General features: G+C 46.4%; 2 protein-coding genes across 2 annotated transcripts; both read right to left on the bottom strand.

Moving 5' to 3' along the window:
• Window positions 1–2068: 2068 nt before the first annotated feature.
• LOC128766290 (uncharacterized) lies at window positions 2069–5203 on the bottom strand. Its single transcript, XM_053877812.1, has 5 exons — window positions 5144–5203; window positions 4375–4598; window positions 4103–4276; window positions 3747–3793; window positions 2069–3128 (listed from the first exon to the last, which is right to left on the bottom strand). Exons 1-5 carry the CDS (start codon window positions 5201–5203, stop codon window positions 2590–2592), a joined length of 1044 nt encoding a protein of 347 aa, XP_053733787.1. The 3' UTR covers window positions 2069–2589.
• A 3962-nt stretch (window positions 5204–9165) lies between these two features.
• On the bottom strand, window positions 9166–19424 carry LOC128766289 (uncharacterized). The gene is made up of 10 exons (XM_053877810.1): window positions 19376–19424; window positions 19075–19155; window positions 18821–18951; window positions 17818–18117; window positions 17022–17267; window positions 16602–16949; window positions 15552–15599; window positions 14426–14480; window positions 14165–14341; window positions 9166–10011 (listed from the first exon to the last, which is right to left on the bottom strand). Exons 3-10 carry the CDS (start codon window positions 18864–18866, stop codon window positions 9711–9713), a joined length of 1521 nt encoding a protein of 506 aa, XP_053733785.1. The 5' UTR covers window positions 18867–18951; window positions 19075–19155; window positions 19376–19424; the 3' UTR covers window positions 9166–9710.
• Between the last annotated feature and the right edge of the window lie 673 nt (window positions 19425–20097).

The raw sequence follows: 20097 nt of genomic DNA, 5'->3' as shown, positions 1-20097 counted from the left end.
ATCTTTCACATGTATGCAGTGCAACTGATCCCACTGATTGTACAAAGGCACAAAACTTTAACAAGTAAAAAAAACATAGTAATGCACTTTGAGATTAATGAGACTTATAAAGAAAGGAATTTCAAAACCATTTACACATTTTAAATCACCACAGTAAAGACTCACCAAGCTGTTTTCTTTCAATGCAAACAGTTTCTAAGGCAGTTTGGGATTGTCTGGAAGTTCCAAATTTTCCCTCGGGACTTGCTCCTCTGATACAGTTTCCAGAGTCCTTGAAGGCTGGTTTACACCTGTATAGTTGCTGTATTCCTTAGAAGCTGCTGTGTGGAGCGAACAGGATGCAGCCACCAGCATCATGGAAGCTACTGCCAGATCATTTCCTGTCCACTGCCCCTCCATTGGTATCCTCAGGTCAGGGTGCGGGTGTGAGACCCCCCAGGGTGACTGGGTGTTTGAGTCAAGTCAGATGAAGAAATGGATCTTTGTTGATAAGAAGGGGGCGCTCTTTGTAATCCTATCAAATTACGTACCACAGAGCCAGAGTCAGCTACATATTGTTTACATTTTCTTTCTGTTCTGCCGCTGTGTTGGACTGTGAAATTTGAAAGTCCAAACAAACTGGGTTCATAGCCTCCATCCATCCTCCATTGCTGATCCGTTGCAGGGGCTGCAGCTTCAGAAGGAAGCACCAAACGCCCTTCTCCCGGGCAACATCCACCAGCTCCGACTGGGGGGTCCTGATCCTGATCTTCTGTGGACACATCCCTGGGCTTCAGTATTAATACACTGCATACAATTCTGTCAATTGCGGACCCCTGGGTTACACAACTAAAACACAATTATTCATTTGCAATTCATCCTCAACAATTATTTCTTCTTAGACTATTCAGAGATTGGAAAGGAGCAGAGTGAAGAACAGTTCTTGGAGTTTCTGCCTCTTATTCCCACTTTGCCCTATTTTCCCCACACTATCCTTGTGTGGGCCACTTTACAGGGACATTTGGCTGGACCCCACTGTTGGAGACTTAAAATGACTGGGTTTCAGTTAGGTTCAGGATGAACATGGAGTTGGTGAATGCCAGACTGGAGGACATTGCTTGCAAAAAGCAAGAGGAGGTGGAGGGTCACGTCCAACTCTGGGACGACCAAAATATTCACATGCTGTTCGACAGGGTGATGGCAACGCCAGGGCTTTTCCCTCAGGCCCATCCTGGAGGTCCACATGGAGCATTCAAAGGGAGAGCGCAGCACCATGGAACAACTCTGCAGACGCCTCACCTGCTTCTTCTGCATCGGCTCATGGGCTACGCTGTTGTCATTGGTGATGATGCGGCGATGGATCGGCCGCCATTAATGACGTCATCATGATCGGCCGATCAATATAAACCCTTTCTTTTTTAATGATGTAGTTATTTATTTTGATAAGATGCTATTTATGACCAGCTGGGACCCAGGGCTGGAGCCAGGACCAGCTGGAGGGATCATATCTCCTCACTGGCCTGGGAGCATCTGAGGATCCCCCAGTCGGAGCTGGTGGCTGTTTGTCGCAACCTTTTGAAGCTGCTGCCCCCGCGACCTGACAACAGATCAACAGACCAGGATGGATGGAAGGAGCTGTTTGTGTTGATACATGATGATAAATGTTAATATTCTCATGAAACCAAACTGATGCTCACCGATGGTGACCTTGCCTTTTAGCAAATATTCAGGAAAACCTGAATGTCTTCCACCTCACCCTCATTCATGTCTGGACCTCCGTGATTGCTTTCGTCAACGTCAATCATGAGGCCAATGTTCTAGGTCCCGAGGTCGTCGTGGAAGGCCTCTCCTTCACTGCACACCAAGTTTGCTTCACTTATAGAAAGGTGCTTCAACTGGACCATGGAGAAACACACACACATGTGCTAGTCTTTCTATCTTAGTGAGGACTGTCAATGACATAACGCTTTCCCCAGCCTCCAATCCTTTACTGAACCACCCAAAACAAATGGTTAACCTTAATCTAAAATGTTATGATAATAACATAGTTATTTTTGAAGTTATTTCCCTTCAAAATTTGGGTTGAAGACGTGAGGACAGGCCCCTCCAGGTATTCACCATCGTAGTCGCCTGTTGCATGCGTGCACATGCACGGTGAAAAAGTTTCATTTATTTCCACAAAAATATAGGCACATTCACTAAACTGTTTCAGGCGAATTGAAACCAATAAAATGACTTTACATGTTAGCATTATTTAAGTTGTCAGGAAAGATCTGTGCACAAAATGCAAAGTTTATTTCCGGTCTGTGTTGTTGCTGATCCATTGGAGAGCGGAGAGCACTGGGGAGTCTGTGAATAAAGATGCGATATCAAACCCAGGTGGTGAAATTAGTGACTCGTGTGGCTGTAATGTTGGAACAGGGGTTGGAGAAGCTCAAATAAATTGCAGCAGTATGACGTTAGGGCTTGGTGGTAAAGGTCAAAGATCCAGAGGGGAATCAATATTTTCTATTCATTTACAGTGGTGGGAAATGTTTGATTTCATCCCTCACTGTCAGCATTTTGGATGGGGATTTGAACCAGCAACACCAGTTTGTTGAAGGAACACGCTCACACACTCAGGTCACACACACACACTGAGGAACCAGAACCAGGAGCCTCTCTGAGTCCAAATCCCAGGTAGAGAGGTTCAGTGGAGGTGAAGAAGAAGCAGAGGCGGGTCCAGACTCCAGAGGAGACTCTGTAGAAGTGAAGAAATCCAGCAGGTGCGTTCAGCAACACTCCAACTCTGTGAGAGACTTCTGAGCTCTGGATGACAGTTTCTGTCTTATTGTGACAGACTTTATATCCAGCATCATCAGAGCAGCTCAGACTCCAGGAATAACGGTTCTGTCCAAACTCAGACTCGTCTTCTTTCCCTCCGTCTCTCCTGAGAGTCACGGCCACAGAAACTCTTCCTCTCCACTCCACCTCCCAGTAACAGACACCAGTCACAGCGTCTCTGCTCATCACCTGAGGACACCGCTCAAACCTGTCGGGATGGTCCAGATACTCCTGATCCTCCGTCACTAGCTCCACCATGTTGTTGTTGTTGGACAGTAGGAGGCGCCGGTGAGCTGTGTCTGGGTCCAGTGAGAGTGGTCGGAAATCTGAGAGAAGAAGACACACGTGGTGATGATGGAGGAAGAACAGACATTCTCTTCAAGAGACAATCATTGTCCCAGCAAGCCAGGGAAGGCTGCTCTGTTGGTCAACATGAGCTACAGTGGAGATCAGGAGCCCACTGATCCAAACTGTATCAGGTCAACAGTCATCTGAGACTGGGGCCACATCAAGAGAAGAACCAGGAGGACTGGAACATCCCAGAATAATCTGGAGCAGCTGATGTCCCATGTGAAAGACACAAGTGTCTCCATGTGAGGTCAGGAGCTAAGCTAGCCTGTCACTAACTTCAGTCTAGTTGAGGGAACATTATGATGCTCAGAACTCCTGAGACTCTGGAGTCAAAGACTGAAGAGAGTGAATGAATCAATATTAGATGATGAGGAAAGTCCACAGTGCTGCTTCTCGTTCTGCACGAAGGCCCCTCACTTGCTGCTGCTGGACACCATGTTGGTGAGCAATGTTCTGGGCAGTGACCTGGACTTGATGAAGACAAGTTCCAGCAGCAGATCGAAGGGTCACTTGACGTCACTAACATCACAGCTGCTCCACTAGAAGCTGACAGAGTCGAGGAGTTCTCATGAAGCAATAAGATACAGACTTACATCTCTTCAGTCCAGGTGTTAACCTCTGTGGTCCACAGTGATCCAGCCTGGAGGAAGAAAGAGGTAGAAGGATGAGAGCAGATCCATGTGACTTCAGATGTTTCAGGACTGTTATCTCCTGCTGCTAGGTGGACGGCTCTTTCATGACTGTGATGGTGACAACAAAGATGGATCTCTAAACAGCTGCTCAGTCTCTACTGTCTCCTTGGTGCTTCCAGCAAGGTCCAGCAGGAGAACATGACATGTGAGTCTGAGTAGCGTAACATAGCCACATTCTCTCTGTCTGTTTCTGGATCACATGTTCAGTCTGAAGCTCTTTGGAGCTCAGTCAGTCAGTTCTGCTGCTCTGTCCATACCTGAGAGTCTCCAGCCTCCAGTCTGGACTCTCCAGTCCAGCAGACAGCAGCTCCAGTCCTGATCCTCCTGGATGGTTGAAGCTCAGGTCCAGCTCTCTCAGATGGGAGGGGTTAGATGTCAGAGCTGAGGCCAGAGAAGCACAGCCTCTCTCTGAGATCCTACACCCTGACAGACTGTGGTGAAGGAGAAACAGTGTTTTAGAGAATCATGAGGGCAGAAGAACCATCCAGTTGTGGAGCAGAACTGAAGAGACGAGATGATGTGTTCTGACCTGAGAGTCTCCAGGTGACAGTGTGGACTCTTCAGTCCAGCAGACAGCAGTTCCACTCCTGGATCCTCCAGGTTCTCGTTGTAGCTGAGGTCCAGTTGTGTCAGACGAGAGGACGGAGAGCTGAGGACTGAGGACAGAAGGGAACCACTTCTCTCTGACAGCTGACACCAGCTCAGGCTGTGAAAGAGACGAGTGTCATCAACAAGTGAGACTTTTTCAATCCTCTATTTGGACCAGACTTGAAATTCTTTATTTCGTCCTCTGTCTCACAATAGCTTGAGCTGATTGCAGCAGAGGTGAGTGTGGGGGACGAATAAGAGTCAACCAATTGGAAGGGGTCTGACGAAAGAGACAGAAGCTAATGCTAATGCTGCAATAGCGCCTCATTCTGTGGCATCTGTACTTGATGTTGAACTTTGAAATATGTTGTATTTTCGAGTGGCATTGCCAGACATAGTTCACAAGGGCAGGCGCCCCAATATTGATCTGCAGTGCCCCAATATCGATGTCACCAGAGTTGTTGGTTTACAGAGCATCAGCTCAGAATGCAGACATGGCTGCTTCATATGGTCATATAGTCACGTCTGTGGACTTTGGCTGATGGGCTGTGACGGATTTGTCTTCGTCGTAGTGCAGTGTAGGAAAAGACAATGAACTCAGACGCTCCAAACCACTGTCACTTTGCTTCCACTGTCTGAGCCGTGAAGCAGCAGCAGTTGAGCTCCTGAATCTGTGCTTCAGCCCTGAAGGCAGGGCTGCCAACTCTCACACAGTCGGCCTGAGACTCAGACAGATGAGGCTTGTCACACTCTCTCGCCACACGTCCCATTTCTCAGGCTTTTCTAGCCCAGTGACTTGATATGTGATCAATGCACGACTCTGCAATGCGCTCCACCAAATGGCAGTGAGAAGGTCTATCAGCACAGCCTGCCTCCTCTCAGAGAAGAGAGAGACAGATAGAGGGAGGGAGAGATCAGCTGAATACTTCTACAATATACATATGAAGATGGAAAAAGTAATAATTTAAAAGCCGCAGATGCAGTTTTATTGATTTTATTTTTTGTTTCACTTTTGCAAATGCTCAGTTCACATGTGGTTACTGCAGCATTTCATCAATCATTTGTTGCACCTCCTTTTTTACATTTCCTGTTGAGAGGTGGAGAGTAAAAAGAGCACAGCAGGACAAATGCATCTGACCTGAGAGTCTCCAGGTGACAGTGTGGACTCTTCAGTCCAGCAGACAGCAGCTCCACTCCTGGATCCTTCAGGTCATAGTTGTAGCTCAGGTTCAGTTGTGTCAGACGAGAGGACGGAGAGCTGAGGACTGAGGACAGAAGGAAACCACTTCCCTCTGACAGCTGACACCAGCTCAGGCTGTGAAAGAGACAAGCGTCATCAACAAGTGAGACTTTTTCAATCCTCAATTTGGACAAGACTTTAAACATATGATTGTTCCTTTAGAAGAGATCACAGGGTCACCATTATCAGAGCCATTGATCGGCACAATGAGGAATGAAAGGTCAAGGTCATGATGGAGTTGACTGGCAGATCATTTAGCTCAGTTACTCCACTGCTGCTGTTAGTTCATCAAACTAGTTGTAAGTAGTTGTAAGTACAACAACAAAGGCGCCGACGCGAGTGGCAGCCTCTCTAGCAGCTCTGTGTGCTTTATACTATTTTTTATTTTTCCTCTGCTTTTCTGAGTTCTTTTGAACGAATTATGGACTATTCCACGCTGAGACTCATTTATTCGAGAAACTTTATATACGACCTGAGAGCAAAGTCTCACATCGGAGTGGTTCCCCGTTTACCTGTGGAGGTAAGGAAGCCGTACCGGGGCTGCAGAGCCGGCGCTAAGCTAAAGGCTAGGCGGCTAGCAAAGAAGTGGAGATTCAAGCCCCCGGTCCCCTCAATGATCATGGGAAACGTCAACTCACTACCGAACAAGATCGACGAACTGGCTGCGCTGACAAAGAACGTGAAGACCTTCAGGGAGTGCAGTTTACTGTGTTTCACTGAGACGTGGCTTACTGATAGCATACCAGATGCTAACGTGGAGCTACCGGACTTCAGCGCAGTCAGAGCGGACAGAGACACGAACGCCTGTGGGAAGCGTAAAGGAGGAGGACTCGCACTGTATGTGAACAAACGATGGTGCAATCCTGGGCATGTGAACATTAAAATCTCCACCTGCTGCAGGGACATCGAACTCTTGGCTGTGAGTTTACGTCCCTACTACCTGCCCAGGGAGTTCAGCCACGCCATTGTGCTCATCGTTTACATTCCCCCGCGAGCCGACTCGGAGGCTGCGTGTGACGTCATCCACGGCGCTGTGGCAAGACTCCAAACGAAGCATCCTGAGGCTCTTGTGCTAATCTCTGGGGACTTTAACCATGTCACCTTGGACAATACACTGGCTGCTTTTAACCAGTATGTGGACTGTTACACCAGGGGGAAGAGGACTTTAGACCTGATGTATGCAAATGTGAAGGATGCATACAGAGCCACCCCCCTGCCTGCACTGGGGAAAGCAGATCACAACCTTGTCCTGCTGAAACCTCACTACTCACCCCGAGTGAGGAAACTACCCACAACAACGCGCTCATTCAGGAAGTGGTCTCCTGAAGCCGAGCTGACCCTGAAGGACTGCTTCGAAATCACGGACTGGGAAACAATTCAGGAGCCTAACAGCAAGAACATGGAGGAGATGGTTGACTGCACAACGGACTACATTAACTTCTGTATGGACACTGTGGTTCCAGTCAGAACTGTACGATGCTTCGCTAACAACAAGCCCTGGATAACAAGTGACATCAAGGGCCTTCTGAACCTGAAGAAGAGAGCCTTTAAAGAGGGCAACACCCAGGAGCTCAAGCGGATACAGAGAGAACTAAGAGCCCAGCTCAGGGAGGCGAAGGAGCAATACAGAAAGAAAATAGAACAAAAGATGCAGGCCAACAACATGAGGGAAGTGTGGGAAGGGATGAAGACCATCACTGGCTGCAACTCCAAGAGAGGTGCCCCCACTGAGGGGGGTGTAGGAAGGGCAAACCAGCTTAACCAATTCTTCAATAGGTTTGACCAGCCCAAACCGTTCACACCTCTGAACACAGCAGCCCCCACTCTCCCTCAAGTCGTCATCAACAGAGAAGAGGACACCTCCCCTCCCCCCATAACGACATTCACAGCAGCTCAGGTCTGTGGAGAGCTGAAGAGGCTGCGCCCCAACAAAGCTGCAGGTCCTGATGGAGTATCCCCGAGACTGCTGAAGGCCTGCGCGAGGGAGCTGGGACACCCCCTTCAACGCATATTCAACCTGAGTTTGGGAGAAGGGAGGGTCCCCCAGCTGTGGAAGACATCCTGCATCATCCCAGTCCCAAAGAAACCACACCCTGGTGAACTGAACGACTTCAGGCCAGTCGCCCTGACGTCACACGTGATGAAGACCATGGAACGGCTGCTGCTCCACCACCTGAGGCCACAGATCCACCACGCCCTGGACCCACTGCAGTTTGCATACAGAGAGAAGACGGGAGTGGAGGATGCCATCATCTTTCTGCTCCACCGGTCCCTATCTCACCTGGACAGAGGTAGTGGTGCTGTGAGGATTACATTTTTGGACTTCTCCAGCGCCTTCAACACAATCCAGCCACTGCTGCTCAGGGACAAACTGACGGAGATGGGAGTTGAAACACACCTGGTGGCATGGATCACTGATTACCTGACCAACAGACCTCAGTTTGTGAGGCTGGGGGACAGCAGGTCTGACACTGTGGCCAGCAGCACAGGAGCACCGCAGGGAACTGTACTCTCTCCGGTCCTGTTCACCCTGTACACCTCCGACTTCCAGTCCAACACGGAGCTCTGCCATGTGCAGAAGTTCGCAGACGACACGGCCATCGTGGGGTGCATCAGGAGTGGACAAGAGGATGGGTACAGGAAACTGATCCAGGACTTTGTCACATGGTGCGACTCCAACCACCTGCTCCTAAACACCACCAAGACCAGAGAGATGGTGGTGGACTTTAGGAGACCCAGGCCGCATCCAGAACCAGTCACCATCAAAGGAGATTGTGTGGAGGTGGTCCACACTTACAAATACCTGGGAGTGCAGTTGGATGACAAACTGGACTGGACTGCCAACACTGATGCTCTGTGCAGAAAGGCACAGAGCCGCATGTACTTCCTCAGAAGGCTGGCGTCCTTCAACATCTGCAAGAAGCTGCTACAGATCTTCTACCAGTCTGTGGTAGCGAGCGCCCTCATGTATGCAGTAGTGTGCTGGGGGAGCACCTTGAAGAAGAAGGATGCTGCACGCCTGGACAAACTGGTGAGGAAGGCAGGCTCTGTTGTTGGCACAGAGCTGGACAGCCTCACATCAGTGGCAGAGAGACGGTCATTGAACAGGTTTCTGTCCATCATTGACAATCCCAGTCATCCTCTGCACAACACCATCTCCAGACAGAGGAGTAGTTTCAGCGACAGACTGCTGTCATTGTCCTGCTCCACAGACAGACTGAGGAGATCGTTCCTCCCTCACGCCATTCAGCTCTTCAACATCTCTCGGGAAGGACGATAAAATGGACACTATACACTCTAGACTCACTACACACTCACACCAAAGACACACGTGCACTTTAGTTCGTGACACACACACACATTCACATGCTGAACTGTTGTTATTTATTTTAATTTCCTATCTGTAGCATTTTTTTTTTTTTTTTTTTTTTTTTTTTTTTACTTGCTCTTATGTTTCCACCTGTCATGCTGCTGGAAATGGGAATTTCTCTTCAGAGATCAATAAAGTATCTATCTATCTATCTATCTATCATTTAGCTCAGTTACTCCACTGCTGCTGTTAGTTCATCAAACTAGTTGCAGCTGGTCATTCATTGTTCGGTTGTTGGTTTCTTCTACATTCCAGGGGAACAGGAACAAGAGTGAGGAGTCATGACTGAGTCACACGTCCACAAACCACCTAAAGTCCTCAGAAGATGGACAGAGAAGTGGAACGCTCCAAAACACCAGTGATCCACTCACAGTCTAGTTTTCCAGTCATTTCTACTCAGGCTCTTTCTGTATCTGACTCACTTCATTGAAGTGAACTTACAGGACTCTGGACAACAGAATGGACTTCACTGAGGAAAACCTGAAGCTGACACTCTGACTGGGGAAAGAAGGCTCATTAAAAAGGGGCAGATATGACCAGACTCTTTCTTCTCTCTGGTCCGTTTGATCCCTGGAACCGCATGGAGATGGAAGATGCTGCTGTGTGTTTGCTGGAACGTGGGACGGAAATAAATTTTTCTGCTTCACAGTCTCATCCAACTCAGGGTTCAGTTCATTGAACTCCATGTGTTGCAATGATTTAATTCTGGTCTGTTGACTCTCTGCAGCTGGAGTCTCCACCTCTGACTTTCACAATTCAGCTCTGAAGCTGGACACATGATGTGTTCTGACCTGAGAGTCTCCAGGTGACAGTGTGGACTCTTCAGTCCAGCAGACAGCAGCTCCACTCCTGGATCCTTCAGGTCATAGTTGTAGCTCAGGTCCAGTTGTGTCAGACGAGAGGACGGAGAGCTGAGGACTGAGGACAGAAGGGAACCACTTCTCTCTGACAGTTCACAGCAGCTCAGGCTGTGAAAGAGACGAGTGTCATGTAAGTGTCATGTTAGTGAGACTTTTTCAATCCTCTATTTTGACAAAACTTCAAACCACAGGTGTCAAACCGGTCCTCAAAGGGCCGCAGTGGGTGCAGGCTTTTGTTCCAACCAACCAAGAGGACACCTAGTCACCAATCAGGTGTCTGAAGACTGTCATCAGATGATCGTCAGTCTGGTGCTGGTTGTTTCAGCTCACGCCTGATTGGTTCACCTGTTTGTGATTTCAGGCCTGGAACAAAAACCTGCACCCACTGCGGCCCTTTTGCGGGTCAATTTGACACCCTTGCTTTCAACTCTGTATTTGATTAACTTGAGCGAGGTGAGTGTGGGGGACAAAGAAGGGTCGACCAATAGGAAAGGTTCTGACTAAAGAGTCAGCGTGTCATTGGTCGATCACCTTCTCTCTCCAAGCATCTGATGCTCCAGCACGAGTTGCTGTGCTTTTCTAACAGCAGCACATGGAGCATCTGACTCAGTGGGAAATGTGGAAACACAGATGCAAACTCACAGAAGACATCACCAAAACATGATCAAGCGCCGCACTGAGACAGAAGCCAATGCTAATGCTGGAATAGCACCTTGTTTTGTGTAGGCTGCACTTGATGTTCAACTTTGAAATATGTCAACTTTTTCAATCCTCTATTTTGACAAGACTTTCACATCCACAGCTCCCCCTTTTTCCAGGTCACAGATGGACAAAGACAGACTTGTATGTTAATGTTTCTTAACGTAGCTTCCTGAAACAGGACTTTGTTTCCCATCTAACCTGTGGTTCTCACAGGATGTTCAGGCAGACCTGAACTTTTCAACTCAGGTAATGTTTTATTGTCAAATAAAACCTTGGTACTGGGAGGATTAAAGTCTCCCATCTGCAGAGTGGAATTTACGACCTCGTCGGGGGAGGAGGAGGAGGACGGCTTGGAAACTCTCGTCCAATCAGCAATAGGTGATGGGACTCCTTCAACCAATCAAAAGTGGGCAATGAGACCCTCATCAGAGTTTAAAAGACCCGGTTTACAGAGCTTCATCCCTTCTTCTGCCGCTTCTTCTTAGCTCCTTCGCCTCCTACAACCAACTACAACCAACTTCCTCGATGGCTCCTGCTCAAGTTTCCTGCCAAGACTCCTGCTTCTCCTCCACCCTTGAAGCCATGCCAGCACTCCACTCGCTGCACATCCAAGTGTGAGAGTGACTGAGGAACTTCTTCAAAGTTGCACGTCGCCCTCGTCATCCAGCGGTCTGCCAAGCCAGAGCTTCCTCCAGGAACGGTCCAGTCACACCACGTGATCGCAGCCGGCAGCCGTGACGAGTGCGCGAGTCCAACTTCCAACAACCTTCCGCTACCTGGAGTGTGTCATGAAAGTGACCGCTCTAGAAGGTTGTTCAGACCGGTGGATCACCTGGCACGAGATAAAGATACGCCTTCGGTCCTACGCCGTTCTCTGCCAGCTACGATCACCCCGTCTGCGACGAAAGATCCTCCACGGTCCGGAAGACAATCCGAGAGTGCCATCCACACCTGATGCTGCGGGTCCTCATCACCTCCAAGTCACCTCGCTGAGAACCAGGACGCCTCCCTCCAAAGCCGCCTGCCTCCTCCCTCATCTCCTGACCGACCTTCTGCATGGACTCATCACCCTCTCATCCATCCATCCATCCCATTCATCCCTGCATGCCAAAGTCAGCCGCTGCTTGTCATCTCTGCACAGATTGGTGTGTTGGGGTTTAGTAATATCATTACTTGCCTGAGGTTGACAGTTAGACGAGAACGTCTGAACTTTCCCATCAGTTACACACGTGTCTGATACGGTATTGACATTGCTTCATAACTGGTTTACGTTTCCATCGCGATATTGTCAGGATCATCTCATTCTACTTTTGCATCTTTCCTGTTTCTTTCTGTTCTTTTATTCTTAAGTAAATGTACAAAATTACGTTGGTCTTGATCACGTTACTTGGGAGTGTATTATAATCAATCTAAGAGCCTCTGATCAGTGAAGGACATTACATCACGACTAAAGTAGTGACTTCAGATAAATAGATTGATTATGCTAATAATTAATTAAGTTACCACAGTTAATTATTTGATTAAGTGTCAATCAAGAGAGCTTAATAGTCTCCAGAAAACTATGTTTCAGATGGTGCCCCAAACTTTCGAGGTGAGATTATTTTTCATAATATCCACATCACAGTCACTGTGGCGTCCGTGACCAGACAATCCTTCACTTTCACGACACTATCCTCCTAACATGAGAGTAGTTGACACTAAGAACAGGTGGCCAAGTGACGGACCAAGTCTGAGCCTGTTGTCTGGCGTCTGAGATGCTTCCTCCACATGGCTTGCTCTCCACACTCAGCCGTTTGGCTTCACAGTGGACATTTCTAAAACCATACTGGACACAACTGCTGGTGTCCCTCCCACAGACATGTGGACAGTGATCTGATGTCAGAGGGCGTGTTTACGGTCAGCAGAGGGGACATGATGACGCATCCATCCAACCATGACGTCATTCACCTCCTGTGGACTCATGTTTGATATTAAAACTGAAAACACAAAGGTTTAGCTGGTCACGCTTTTGCTGGTTGATAATTGAAGAAATTATAGCTGATAAATAACATTGTGTCAACATAATACTAAGACCAAATTAACCATATTTGTAATAATAGATTAAAAAATATTACCTTTAAATTGTCATATTTTTAAGTATTTGAAATAAAAAATTACAATAAAAACCAAATACATTCATGGCCTCTGTTAAAACTTCATAAAGCTGCTCGAAAGGTTGAGTTTCAGCCGTGTTTGATCTGTTGCTTTTTTTGTTGTTGTCACCACTTTGGAACACATTTGACAAACTAGCTCGTCCACCTTGTTGTTCTCACCTCGCTCATGAGGCTTGAAGCCAGAATATTCCCACACTGTCTCTGTGGCATGTGATCTTGCAGTCATATTTATTTCCATGAAGATTTCTCTAGTGTTGCTCCTCAAAAGCCTCGCTGAGTGATTGACTCTGAGATGACCGACAAGAGGTTTCACTCTGAGGTTTTCTACTGATGACTCCTCTGTGACGTCTAAATTTGCACAAGTATCTCTTTATAGTGGAAGAGTGAGCGCAACTCCAAGTCAACTGTCGTCCTTGTCATGTTGTTTGCCAGTTGACATTTTTGCTCCCTGCTGACAAATATAGCCACTCCACATCCCTTCTGCCTTTTCTGTGGTTGTGGTACAGTTTGTATAATTGATTTCAGTTTGAATTCCGTTCCATTCTCCAGCGTCATCCATGTTTTCTGTCGCTGCAATAACTCAGAATTTTTTTCTGTGTTGTTGTCAGTCAGTATTCAAGTTTGTCAATATTTGCACATATACATATACAGTTGCTGTGTATAACAAATGCTTTCCCTGCTCCTTCCTCCTCACTTGTGCAACATTCACAGTTTGTCTTATGACCTGCCTTCATCTTGGAAGATTATATTGTCAGTGTGAATGACTGTGTCTTTGTTGTGCTTTGTAGTGTCGTTTGTTTTGATGATGATTTTTGTGTTTGTCGTGTGTTTGATGTCTCTGATTGCTTTCGCCGTCAAAGCCTTGATTCTCTTCCATTTCTTTTGTCACAAATGCCTTCAGATCCAACCTTTCAGTGTTTTCAAGGCCATCAATCCTGATGTTGTTTCTCTTTTGTCGATTCCAGAGTGTCAGTTCTCTGTTTGTCCTCCTCCACCTTCTTCCTGTACTGACCAACTTTCTGTCCAACATCCTTTGCCTCGACAATGCTTTTCTATTGTCACTACCACCTTGTGTTTCCCTGTGGTTTATACAACACACTCTTTTGTCGTCGTCCATTACCACTGAAAACATATTTCGCTGATAGTGAAGCCTGATGAACAAAGTACAAACAAAGTACAAACTTCGACACCAGACTATGTGACTCTGTCTCCAATGGAGCTTCTGTCAATTGAACTCTTCTCAGCTGAATAAAACTGTGAAATTGATGGTGTCATGACAAGAATGAGGACAAATGACCTGAAGGAGAACATCTCAACACATAAACTGTGACCATGAACCTGTTAAAAGTTGCCCTAGTAGTTCAAAGCTGCGTTAGATTGAAGCTGGACACATGATGTGTTCTGACCTGAGAGTCTCCAGGTGACAGTGTGGACTCTTCAGTCCAGCAGACAGCAGCTCCACTCCTGGATCCTTCAGGTCATAGTTGTAGCTCAGGTCCAGTTGTGTCAGACGACAGGACGGAGAGCTGAGGACCGAGGACAGAAGGGAACCACTTCTCTCTGTCAGTCCACAGTGTCTCAGTCTGAGAATAAAATGAAAAAGGAAATCAAACATTCAGTTACAGTCCGTCAGATATGTTTCAGTTTTCATTCTGTAATCCACTTACACAACTTCACTTGAAGCCTTGACCGCCTGCCTGACTAACTTCTCCTCTGAAGAAACTAAAAACATCAGCAGAAACACATCAATTAAATGACACTTGAAAGGACAAAAATACAATCGCTACAATTCAACAAAGTACAACAGAAGGAGGAGCCATAATGTCATTGCACACTAATTTGTAAATAAAGTTAATTTGTCGCTCTGTAAAATTCAAAATGTAATCTCCAAATCCAGCTTCCCTGAATCCTGTATATGTTTCAAATGTTGACGTCCACTCCATGATGCAGCAAGTCCCTCATCATGGTAATGTTCTGTGTTGAGGTTATTGCTTTAGAAAGTTGTCCAGCATCTGAAATCCTGGTGAATGAGAGGTCACGAGAGTAAACAGTGGGCTTCGTTCTGCCTTCAGCACGACTCTGAACCCACCCACCTCCTTATTCCACTGAATTGTGGCAGAGAAATGTTTGCTTTGCAATAGATCTGAAATGTAATGCATGATTCAAGTTAGTTCAGTTTCACACTGTGATGATCTTAACACCTCTGGTGTGTGTGCATGAACAACACACTCTTCCATAGGTGAAACAATTTTCTCCAGAACGATGTGTCTGTCATCACAGAAGTGACGTCATCTGTCCACATCTCCGTGTATGTTCATCTCTAAACAACCAACTATGCGGACAGGATGGTGAATGTCAGCTTGTTTGGACTGACAAGGAAGTGAGGCTCTGGCCGCAAGTGATTTTAACATCTAAGTTCACCATTCCGTGGAGCTGATCACAAATGTGAGCTACTGAATGTTTTCGTCTGACCAATCACAGCATTTCAGCTGTGACAAAACAGAGATTATAATGAGCGGACCTCATGCACATTTTCTAATGCAAATATTTCAAATCATAAAGTGTTGATGCAACCCGCTGGACAGAGCACAGGAGTTTGTTCTTGTCATAAACTTTTGACTCTGGGCTGTGGATACATTGGTGAAGAGCAAAAGCAATGCAAACAACACATGGATGTATGTGACCGGTGATGGTAACATCGTTTGAAAAGGACGGGGACTATTACGTACGTAAAGGGAAAATAAATGCCTTTAGAAAAGTCTGACTGTAAATACAATGTGTTTCAGCTCACACCTTTATTCAGAAGAGGATGTTCTTCTCTGGCCTGGTTCACAGATAAGCCTGTCAATGATAAGGTTAAACACTTAAACATTTACAATAAGTTAAACACACAATTGAGAAGCACAACCTCCCACTTCACACTGCAAATGTCTCCAGTGCTGCACAATCACAGGGTGTTTCCAAAGACTCGTTCTGGATCTGAGCATCTCTTCAATGACGCTGTGTACACAGTGATTTTGCCACATATTGAAACACCTATCAACTCCTCTAGGACGAATAAACCTTTTGGTGTCCATGACGAGAATGAGGATAAAAAATGAACTGAGGGAGCAAAAGAGTGTCTCCACTCATTAAAAGGTGTGTTCTATTTCAAATGTAGCTATTGTGTCTGTCTTGCGGTTTATTGACCACATTAAGTGCCTGCATTATTCTGCAACATGAGTCTCTTCATGTGGACCACACTGTCATATGGGAAGCAAACAAATGCTTTCTCACCAATCGGTGCTACACCAGTCTGGGTCACCTGGAACACACCCTGTGACAGACGCTCATTCATCCTCAGGAGTTTGTGAGGGGCACGTGGTTTCACCGTTAGACTGAGATATGTGTGAAAATGCAGCAATAATGTCACACCAAGGTGACATGAGTCAGTTGTAATTTTTATCACAACAGATTTTTATTAGCTGCTTCATCATCTTAAATGGTTCCAGTGATTGACATAAATAATTATTTGCAAACAGAAGCGATTCATGTGCACAGTTCACGCTCCTTTGTAATGACATTTTCTTTTGATGTGAAGCTCCTCTATCAGCATGTGAGATTTGTTGACTGAAGAGAAAAAACACCACACTATGGGCCATTTAAATGAGGACACTGTTTGATGAAGCTTCATGAGCTCTTCACTGTAAAAGATTCACAACCGTGAAGAGTCAACTCAGAGTCGACACAAGAAGCACCAGCCAGGACCTCCACAATGTCATGACCCACCACCAGAAAGGCAACCTCTGAGCTCAGTGAGTGTCCTCTTGTGTTGTTACGATGTGTGTGTGCTTCATGCTTCACCTTTACGTCTCCTCCTGGACACAAGGTCCACAATCAGGAGCACAGCAAAGATTGACACGATGGTGGCGACGACGGCAACAACGGCGGCGATGGCGACAACGGCGCCGCCAATGGCACCGGCAGCAGCGACGATGGCTGCGACGCCGGCAGCGACGACGATGCCGACGACAACGCCGCAGACGCCGCCGACGATGACGCCGATGCCGACGCCGACGCCGACGCCGACAACGACGCTGCCGGGGCCAGCACCGGCGCCCGCGCCGACGCCAGCACAGATGCCAACGACGACACCAACGACGACACCAACTTCGACGAACATCGTGAAGGCGTTAATAGAAACCATCTGTGCTGTGGGAGAAAAAGGTTTTGATGATTTCATCAATGTCACAAAGTCACAGGCTCACAGAAGACCACACGCACCTGGGAAACATTTGCCTGCTGCTAATGTAGCTTTGTCTTCGCTCAGAGGGTCCTTCACATGACAGGTGAACACCCTCCTGTCATCTTCGTTCAGGCCAATCTTCAGCGTGGATCCAGGATGTTGAGTTCCATCGAAGCTCCATTCAAAGGTCAGTAACTGAGGGTGACTGGACTCAGCAGAGCAGACCAGCTTTGCCTGGTGGTCACCATCCATCTCACAGGAAACATCGGTGATGGAGACTTTAGCTGGACAAAATACACAAATGAAGACTCGAAATACACGCGACAAGTTTAGCAAAGATACTATCAACCCTTAAGGCTAACTAAAACCATGGGTTGATCATGGATCTGATCAAAGTCAGACGACATGAACAGTAGTATTCAATATGATGGCTGGGAGACATGGATGATTGGAAGCGACAATAAAAAAAACAAGATCAGTCATGAGTTTATCACAGATTAAAACTTTGGAGACAAGTTTGGAGACATTTTGCAAAACCAGATGTTTAAAGCGTAAAGACTCAGAGTTCAACCAAGAATGTTGGAGATGAAGAAGAGGAAACAACCAACAAGGTTAATGATGAAGGAGGACACAAGAATGAGGCAAAAATGGATGACAGTGACAACTGACAACAGCGGTTATACTGTATTGGGTTGTGTTATCCCCTTATATTTTTTCAGCATGGGTTTTGACTCTTTTTTTACTCAAAACTATGGTGGAGTCACGTCTGCAGACTGTTTTCATCATCAAAGTTAGTATAATCAGAGACTTCACAGCGAAGCAGAATGAACTCACCAATGACCTCAAAATGATAAAACATCTTTTGTACTGGATTCTCCTGGTTTTTGTGCCAAACCTCCAACTCATATTCTCCTCCATCCTCAAACCGAACACCTTTGATCCAGAGCTCTGCAGAATACCGGTTCAGCATGATTCTGCCTTTGTACGAGCCGTATTCCTGTATTTCTCTGCCGTTGACCATGACAACTTCTTTGCCGTTATGTCTCCAAAAAATCTTCTCTGGAGGAAAAAAGTCTGGCGGCTTGATGTAGATCTCGTGACCTTTTAAGGCATATTCAAGGCCCCGTGCTGCAGCTGAGAACAACAGAAGAAATATGGTGTTCAGAAAAGGCTTTGACTGTTTTAGGATGTGCAACACTCTTGAACCAGTCGCCCTGGTGCACCTGCAGCTATTGATATGCTAACATGAGAGCAGTGTACTGATTCTGAACAGATGCTCAAAGCCAAACCATTACCACAGGAAATGGTCCTTAAAGGGCCCTACTATTATGGTTTTCCATGTTTGATGACGGTCAGCTCCGCCTCATGTGTGCCGACCATTGCTTCTTCAGGTTTACGTCACGGTTGATGAATTTACTTTCAGAACTGTTTCCTGGTGCGTTCTATTGTTGCAGAACTGCCTCGGGCAGATACACAAGACTCTCAGTGTTGGGTGGGGTTTTCTCTTCATTGTTATCAAAACATAACCAATATGTTGTGTTTTATAATCATAATCTTCATCTTGGGTATGATGTAGCTGGATTGTTGTTCACATCATCGTCCGCTCCCCAGAGCCACTGTATGATGATGCCACCATATCTAAGCATCACAGCTGTGAATATGATGACGCCCTCGTCCTGCAGTAGTGAAACAGCAGTTTCTGAGGATCTTCATCCACACACCAGCGTGACTTTAATGAAGAGCTGTAACAGTTTTAATAAACATCTTCAGCCACTCTTGGAGCTCCAGAAAGGCACCGACCAAAACACTGTGGGACACTGGAAGTAAAGGCACATACCGAGACTGAAGATGAAGAAGAGACAGCACAGTAGTGTGGCTCCCATCACTCCACTGATCTGGACTCCTCATGAACATGAACCCATGCTTCCTTCCGTTCTTCCACTTGTGTTAATCCACTCGCGGAGGACACTGATCAAGAATGAGCAGGTTGCTCCTGAGACTTGGTATGTAGGTGTGTCTGGGTGTGTTGTGTTAAAAGTGAAAGTACGGCTCATACTGCAACTAAAGTTGGGCACAAATTACAGTATTTACCTCGGCAGCACAAGACTGTTCCACCCTCCTGCAGCTTGTTTATTGAATGAAGAAATATGTCATTCTTGGGGCCCACAAGTCCTTGAAAATGAAATTCAGTAGTTAATTCAGTTTTCCTTTAGCAATCAAATTTCACAGCTGAGCTTTGCATCAAAATAACATTTTAAATGTTGTCTGCCATTTTAAAGTGTGCGGAACGATACGGCCGTTTCTTGTTTCAACTGCTCACTGAAATGGCAATGACCAAAGCATTTAAAACAGCTTAAACAAACCTTTAAAAAAATGAAAAATAAAAACTCACTTGTCACGTTACGGACACTAATGCTGCATTTACATACATAACTTCGTGTCACTGTGCAAACTCCTGACTGAGACTCAGTTCATATGTTTGTCCTCATTCTTGTCATAGATATGGGGCGTGTACACAGTCGACAGCACTGTACGGGTGACTGGGAAGGTGACACCTATTTTCATATTGAATGTGACAATCTTTGGAGCTTTGTATGTATCACAAAACATTTGACAGTGATCTGCAGGTCTGTTGACAATGATGGATATTTGAATCTGTCTGTCCTCATCACCAGTGGGTTGGTCATTCCAGGTGTTGAGGTGTTGTATGTTGTGAAATTTTCAGGAAACATCCTCATGAGCGCGTTCGTGTCCGGCCTGTGTTATTGCTGATCCATCAGAGAGCGAGACCAAACCACGAATGAAAAAGCATTGTTGAGGAGTCCAGGTGCCTAAATAAGTAACTCGTGCGTCAACGTTCTGCCAGACTCGGGATGAGCCGCAATTGGAGTGGCATTCATATTTTCCGTGTTACTTGGAAGGTAAAAAAGGCGTTTCTCGTGACCCCTTGCACGATTCAATAGAAGAAATGTTCGTGACCACATGAAGGAATTGCCTGGAGACCAGGCTGAGTGAGCTGCTCTCGACAGACCTTCAATAATAAATGAGTCAGTTTGTCATTGTTTGCATGTGGAGGAAAAGTCAACAAGTTAGTTGATGTCATCTTCATATGAC

The sequence above is a fragment of the Synchiropus splendidus genome, chromosome 10, assembly GCF_027744825.2.
Source record: "Synchiropus splendidus isolate RoL2022-P1 chromosome 10, RoL_Sspl_1.0, whole genome shotgun sequence".
Classification (NCBI taxonomy): domain Eukaryota; kingdom Metazoa; phylum Chordata; class Actinopteri; order Syngnathiformes; family Callionymidae; genus Synchiropus; species Synchiropus splendidus.
This window is presented reverse-complemented; position numbering and strand designations above follow the sequence as displayed.